General features: G+C 38.9%; 1 protein-coding gene across 2 annotated transcripts; it reads left to right on the top strand.

Annotated features, from left to right (window-relative positions):
- The first annotated feature begins 315 nt into the window (after window positions 1-315).
- CHRNA5 (cholinergic receptor nicotinic alpha 5 subunit) lies at window positions 316-6438 on the top strand. 2 transcript variants are annotated; one of them, XM_045542027.1, is made up of 3 exons: window positions 316-662; window positions 2696-2995; window positions 5965-6438. In XM_045542027.1, exons 1-3 carry the CDS (start codon window positions 472-474, stop codon window positions 5987-5989), a joined length of 516 nt encoding a protein of 171 aa, XP_045397983.1. In that variant the 5' UTR covers window positions 316-471; the 3' UTR covers window positions 5990-6438. The 2 variants fall into 2 exon arrangements, with proteins under 2 accessions (XP_045397983.1, XP_045397974.1); XM_045542018.1 differs by having other exon boundaries at window positions 2696-3527.
- The last annotated feature ends 1129 nt before the right edge of the window (window positions 6439-7567 follow it).

The following is a 7567-nucleotide window of genomic DNA, read 5'->3' as shown; positions in this document are numbered from 1 at the left end:
CCTTTGTTTGCTCGTGCTTTGCCATTCCTAATTTTTAAACCTACTATTTGTTCCCTAACCTCCAACTCCTAAAAGGCATGTATGCCTTTCTTGGGGTGCAACCCTTGATATGATCACAGAATTGTGATCCACTGCATGGAGATTGGACAAGGTGTTTCAATATGTGGAATGTGTAATAAATCCAACTCCCTTTTGCATGGACCAGTCTAGCCAAATCAGCCAACAATGCAGCTGGACAAGGGAACGTTTCCCTTGAACCTGAACATTACGTGCCTATGGCTTCAAGTCCTGGGTATATCCAGTGGGAGAGGAGGTGCTGGGCAGAGCCGTGAACACACGCAGCTCTGGTCCTCACCTGCGCCTCACAAGGACCATGGCGAGAGCCGCTGCATGAGGGGACAGGGTTGTGCTCCACCACCCATAAGAAAGACGCAGAGGTGAGTTTTTTTGTATTGGGGTAGAGATGATCTCATGTCTAAAATTTCTAGGTATGACAAAAAGTATAATTTTCACTATTTTATTGACATTGAGGTAGATTTCTTTGTTTTAAAGGAATGGGTAGATGTGAAATTAAGATGGAACCCTGACGACTATGGTGGAATAAAAGTTATACGTGTCCCTTCAGACTCTGTCTGGACACCAGACATCGTTTTGTTTGATAAGTAAGTTATTATTAATAAATTCTAAATACCATTTTATACTTTCAAAAGAAAATACTTGTATTACTATTAGGCACTAGTAAGTTTCCTCCCTTTTAAAAACTGTTTAGCTATAAAATCAAATGACTGGCTCTTACGTTGTTTATCTCATGAACCTGCGAATAGATTTCTGTGGATTCTCTCTTCCTTTTTTGCTGTATTGTTTTCCATTCTTTTTTCTCCTCTCTTCTCCTCCTTTCTACCCCCTGTTCTTCCTCCCTCCTTCCCTCCCTCCCTTTCCTTCTTTCTTTTCTTTTCTTTTCTTTTTTTTTTTTTTGGTTACCTGGGCCAGAGTACAGTGGTGTCATCATAGCTCACTGCAACCTCAAACTCCTGGGCTCAAGGGATTCTCCTGCCTCAGCCTCCCAAGTAGCTGGGACTACAGGTGCACACCACCACGCCCGGCTAATTTTACTATTTTTTGTAGAGATGTGGGTCTCGCTCTTGCCTAGGCTGGTCTCCAACTCCTGGCCTCAAGCAATCCTCCCACCTCAGTCTTCCAATGTACTAGGATTACAGGTGTGAGCCACCGCTCCCAGCCTATATTGTTTTCTGGTCAAAAAAGTCTCCTCTGATTTCTAAAATTTGTGGAAGATTTGGGAAGTACAGAATGGTGTAAGGGAGTACAGGGAAATCACCTATAATCAATCCCATTGTCCCATCACTTAGAGGCAACCACTGTTATTGGCTTTCACATATAGTGAACATACTATGTGCCCAGCAATGTGCCAAGTGCCTTATGTGCTTTATTTGATTCTCATATAACCTCATGTGCTGGGTACAATTACATCTGTTTTACACATGCGGAAACAGAGGCCTAGGGTTATTATACCCTGCCCAAGATCACACACCTCGCATGTGGTAGGGTGGGGGTGCACACCAAGACAGCCTGACATCCCTGTTTACCCTCATTTACTAGACTACATACCTGGCAGACTTTCAGATACACATTTTTTGGTGTGTTTCTTAAATAGTTGAGGTTATCTTTTATGTTCAAATGTGTACCCTTCTAATTTTGTTTAAATACTGTATTGCCATTTTCCTATGATGAAGAATGCTGGATTAATTATTAACTCATCTTTATACACATCCTACCTAGGTGTGTTTTGAGGATGATTTTTTTAACTTGGAGGAGAGGATGATTCTGGGTACCGGTTTCATTTTTTTAAGGACCACTCCAGGGCAAATCTGGGAATTTGTGCTTATCCCAAAGCACTTTGTCTTATTTGCAAGAGGGCATTTGCTATGCAAAAATATCTTTAATCTTTTGAAACCTTTTACCTCCGTGCTTCCCAACATATAAGGGGTGAACAAAGCATGTAAGGTAACGTGATACAGCTTCCTCGAGCATGAGTTTACTCTCAGTAATTGAAAACATTTTTATATTAAACATGGATATATTACAGTGCAGTGTGCAAAAGTCACATGCATTTGAAGATAAAGAACAATATTTCAAAAAAAAAAATCTTACGTTGGCGGTATGGCTTCCTGCTAGCCTTCCCAAGTACAGGGATTCACTTTTGGTGGGAGAACCTGAGAGGCACAGCTGCTTTTCTGGGCCACGTCCAGCTTGGTTAATGGTCTTTGTTCATCAAAGTGGCAAGTGGCTAGTATTTGTGATGGAGGGGGAAGAGCACTGTGTGGGGAGTCTCGGAATGTGGATTCAGGCCCTGGCTCTGTGCATTCCCACTGTATAAATAGCCTGATTCTATTTTGTGTGTAAAGTGAGGTCTTTTCAACCACTAGAATCTCAGGATTTTGTGAAATACAGATTCGTCAGTCCTGGAGTAGATGCGGAAGAAGGGGTTCAGTTCCAGTGGAGTTAGGTATTTAAGGAAGATTGTCCCTAGAGCGGGGTCCCTTATGTATAGCAGGTACATCTGTAGTGTAATTTTAAAATTATTTCATGCTATCAGTTATAGGCGTTTTTTATATCAGGCTTGTAAAATGCATTCTTGGGTTAATTTCTTCCTTGCTATTGTATGTGTGTATTTTAGCGCAGACGGACGTTTTGAAGGGACCAGGACGAAAACGGTCGTCAGGTACAATGGCACTGTCACATGGACTCCACCGGCAAACTATAAAAGCTCCTGTACCATAGATGTCACATTTTTCCCATTTGATCTGCAAAACTGTTCCATGAAATTTGGTTCTTGGACTTATGATGGATCACAGGTCGATATAGTTCTAGAGGACCAAGATGTAGACAAGAGAGACTTTTTTGATAACGGAGAATGGGAAATTGTGAGCGCAACGGGGAGCAAAGGAAACAGAACCGACAGCTGTTGCTGGTATCCGTATGTCACCTACTCATTTGTAATTAAACGTCTGCCTCTCTTTTATACTTTGTTCCTTATTATACCCTGTATTGGGCTCTCATTTCTAACTGTGCTCGTCTTCTATCTTCCTTCAAACGAAGGTGAAAAGATCTGTCTCTGCACTTCAGTACTTGTCTCTTTGACTGTCTTCCTTCTGGTTATTGAAGAGATCATACCCTCCTCTTCAAAAGTCATACCTCTGATTGGAGAGTATCTGGTGTTTACCATGATTTTTGTGACTCTATCAATTATGGTAACTGTCTTCGCTATCAACATTCATCACCGTTCTTCCTCAACACATAACGCTATGGCACCTTGGGTGCGCAAGGTATTTCTTCACAAGCTTCCCAAACTGCTCTGCATGAGAAGTCATGTCGATAGGTACTTCACGCAGAAAGAGGAAGCCGAGAGTGGAAGTGGACCAAAGTGTTCTAGAAACACACTGGAAGCTGCGCTTGATTCTATCCGCTACATAGTAAGACACATCATGAAGGAGAATGATGTCCGTGAGGTCTGTGACATGTTGTATGTACAAATGCAGATCTGCTTCCATTCTCAGTTCAGAAGTGACCTTAATTACTTCTGGCAGGGTAAACAGCATGACCCTTAATTAAGACTAAGCGTAGATTGAGGGCCAGAATTGTTGACATGCTTTTCTATAAAAGATCTTTACTAGTTTGTTTCAGTTAAAACACCTGTAAAATGGGGCATCTACACAAATCTCACGTCTCCATTTCTCCCATCAGTACCTTGGATGACTCCAAAGATAATTTAGTATTGTGTATTCTAAGGCATAATAATCCTGCCATATGTTTTTTAGCTCTAACATGATGAACTGTTTTAATTTTATCTTCAGTAACTTTGTTTCTGAATTCTGTAGTAGTCTACAGGCACGACTGCATTATAATGCAGTTATCAAAAGTTATTTTAGTTTTTAAAACATGAGCCTACTGTAGGCATTATAAATATAGCCAAGATATTTTTCAAGAATAACTCTTTCTGATGTTCATTTATAGGAGAATGCTGGGGAAATTAAAAGGAGTAGGGTATTCTCATAATATATGTTACATATTATACATTAACGTGTTCATATGAAGCTTAGTAATAGTGCCTACTGTGCTTAATTTGCTTAAAAACAAAATTTTGCTTAAAACTGTATTATAGAAAAATAACTCATTGGCTCTTTTAAGGTTAATATTTAAAATGTAAGAATTGAATATGAATACATTTTATTAATGTGATCATATTGGCCTGGGTTTTCTTTCAAAACATGTAAAATTTCTATCTTTTCACTGCTCTTTATTTCTATTGTGTAATATTTTAAACTTATGACTATATAGTAATATTTTCATAATTGAATTTACTTTAAATGGTCCCATTAAAATTATGTGAGCTCTAATTTTTAAAGGTTTTTTAAATGGAAAATTTTCTAGCAGGTATGGGAAGCAGGTGGAATAATGAATCTGTCTCTCCAAAAGGCACATTTGACCTACACTTTTAAAAAACTTTTGGCCAGGTGCCATGGCTCACGCCTGTAATCCTAGCACTCTGGGAGGCCGAGGCGGGAGGATGGCTTGAGCGCAGGAGTCTGGGTTGCTGTGAGCTATGATGATGCCACTGTACTCCAGCCTGGGCAACAGAGCAAGACTGTCTCAAAGAAAAAAAAATGATTGTGGATTTGTAAAGTGTCTATTTAGTGTTAGTATAATTAAATTAGTTTGTAAGGTTTGAAGCTATCGATGGATACTGCATATATTTGTCAGGTAATGATTTAGACTGAGAAGTTAATGCTTGCAAAGTATTGTGCCAAAGTGTCAGGGTTCATACTACTAGGACCAGGAGATGGTTTTATTTTCAGGGAAAACTTAGAAGCCAAAAAGCATTAGAGTATTTCTAAATCCCCTAAATTCTAAATTATCCTGAAACTCGGGGCACAGTCCCTATAGAGGACCCCATGCTTTATAAGAGGCTCCAAGGGCCAGGGAAGCCCCTGGTCAAGGAAATGGCCTTGTAGAAAGAGGACCCTCTGGTGCTCAGTGACAAGGCCCAGCCTGCCCTTTCCTTGTGGCAACTCCCACCTGCCATGTCAGCTTCCTACTAAAGCTGGCTCCAGGGCTAGTGGTTCTGTCCTTATGAGTCTAGATCAAAGTGGTCCCTAGGAAATCCAAAAGTAAATTAAGTAGGTTGGTAGGGGGTGGGGAGGGGGGATTAACAGCCTTCTGATATGTATGATTTTGAACCTACTTTTAATTTGGCATAAAATTAACCTTAGGCTGGAGTCTCTTAAAAAAAAATCAAACAGTACTAGGCAAGAATAAGTAACAGAAATAACTAAATAGTAAGAGTAAAATTTTTTTTAGTTTATTATAAAATATCCAAGTAGGATAAATATTTTAAATTCTATTAAAACTCTATCAAAATAAGGCTGGGCGCAGTGGCTCACGCCTGTAATCCTAGCACTCTGAGAGGCCAAGGCGGGTGGATCACTTAGCTCAGGAGTTCCAGACCAGCCTGAGCAAGAGTGAGACCGTGACTCTACTAAAACTAGAAAAATTAGAGGCTGAGGCAGGAGGATCACTTGAGCCCAGGAGTTTGAGGTTGCTGTGAGCTGTGATGACAACACTGCACTCTAGTCTGGGCAACAGAGCAAGACTCTTGTCTCAAAAAAGGTAAAAAAAAAATCTATCAAAATAAACCACTTGTAATATATTACAAGTTGATGTGTAAATAAACAAATTTTCTAGGGTCTTTTAAAGCTTGAGGAGGCTATTTTTGTGATAGACCATCAGGGTAGTATCTGTCCCTGAACTGAGTACAGGGTCGCTTATTGTGTAGAGGCAGCAATGGGAGGCAGAAACTGATTTGGCCTCTAACTCTGTGTTATATCTTAAAATAGGTACATAGTTTTTAACTAAGTATTTAATGTGTTTTTATTTTTTTCATGACAGGTTGTTGAAGATTGGAAATTCATAGCCCAGGTTCTCGATCGGATGTTTCTGTGGACTTTTCTTTTGGTTTCAATTGTTGGATCTCTTGGGCTTTTTGTTCCTGTTATTTATAAATGGGCAAATATAATAATACCAGTCCATATTGGAAATGCAAATAAGTGAAACCTCCCAAGGGGCTGAAGTATGAATTTAGTTACCCAACACACATATATATCTTATGGCACCTATAAAATTATGAAAATGTAAATAGTGTTTGAAATCTGATGCAAGCTTTAACAGCATAACAGTTCATCTTAATAGATCATCCATTAGAACATCTGCCTGTATGACTGAAGTAGTAACTGATAGAATAATATTTGATCTTCTAAAAATAGCAAAATATTATCCAAACTGTACTAGTGAAACCTCTCATGTTTGGATCCTGGCAAATAATACTAATTTGTAATCAACAATGAAGTTCATCTTTTGACTGTGGTGGAAAATTCCAACTGTATTTGAAGACTGATTTTAAAACTTTTTATGCATTTGGTAAGGGTAGACATTTTTAAAGTCTGTCCTATATTCACTGAATAACAGCTAAACAGATAAAGTATACCGTATCTTTAGTATAATATACTGCTACATTAAATAAGCTGACTACTAATGTAATAATGACTTAATGTGATGCTGCTTTTCTATAACCAACATTTGTAATAAATGAAAAACTGGAATTGGGAACGCCTTTATTCTCTCGATGCTTACAGTGAATAAGTGTTTCTGTAGCTTCCATTCCATTGTACAGTGATACAGCAGACAGCTCCTGCAGACATGCAGTGGCATTTCCTTAACACTAATTTCGATCCCCTTGACTACATTTCCTACAATAGGACCATCTTCTATATAAATTGTGGTAGCATCTCCTTATCTTTGACCTTAGAATAGGCCACTACAATTACATGAATCCCATTTTAGAAAACCTCTAGGTCTAAATCATTCTGTGAGAAAACTGTCTTCCAAGATTAAAGATAGTATTCTAATTTGCTATAAGCACATTGTTACATACCTGTAATGCTTCAATTTTCTTTCATTCTGCCAATTACAATAGAATCTTAAGAGTTGCAAGGGCCTTTAGATGAAGTCAGCCTATTACTCGTGCAATATATACTATTCAGTATAGTATAATGTATCACAGGTGAAACATAAATTTGAGCTAGGTGTGGTGGCTCACACCTGTATTCCTAGCACTTTGGGAGGCCTAGGCAGGCGGCTTGCTTGAGGCCAGGAGTTTGAGGTTGCAGTGAGTGAGCTATGCTAACACCACTGTACTCTAGTCTGAGCAACAGAGCAAGACTCTTGTCTCAAAAAAAAAAAAAAAAACAACCAAAAACTCATCTCTAATGTCCCTGATTCAGGTATGATCAAGGAAGAAAACACTAATAGAAATTGCATTCAATTTAGAACTCTTAGCTGTTGAGATAACAAATGCCTAATAAGTAACCCATCTAAGTTCAAGTCAACACTCTTTGGAAGGCAGAGGGGACTCTAATTTGCATTTTATCGTAGGAAGGTGTTTAATGCCTTTTGCTACAGGAAAGTCTGGTTTGATGAATTTAAATTGCCTGTT

This window comes from Lemur catta, chromosome 1, assembly GCF_020740605.2.
Source record: "Lemur catta isolate mLemCat1 chromosome 1, mLemCat1.pri, whole genome shotgun sequence".
NCBI lineage: Eukaryota > Metazoa > Chordata > Mammalia > Primates > Lemuridae > Lemur > Lemur catta.
The sequence above is the reverse complement of the archived record's forward strand: the minus strand, read 5'-3'. Positions and strand labels throughout refer to the sequence as shown.

Bases quoted from the DNA above. Each gene is read 5' to 3' on its own strand.
- CHRNA5 (XM_045542018.1), top strand. From the start codon at position 472: ATGTCTAAAATTTCTAGGTATGACAAAAAGTATAATTTTCACTATTTT. The intron at 663-2,695 runs GTAAGTTATTAT...TGTGTATTTTAG, and splicing joins GACATCGTTTTGTTTGATAA to CGCAGACGGACGTTTTGAAG. The intron at 3,528-5,964 runs GTCTGTGACATG...TTTTCATGACAG, and splicing joins AGGAGAATGATGTCCGTGAG to GTTGTTGAAGATTGGAAATT.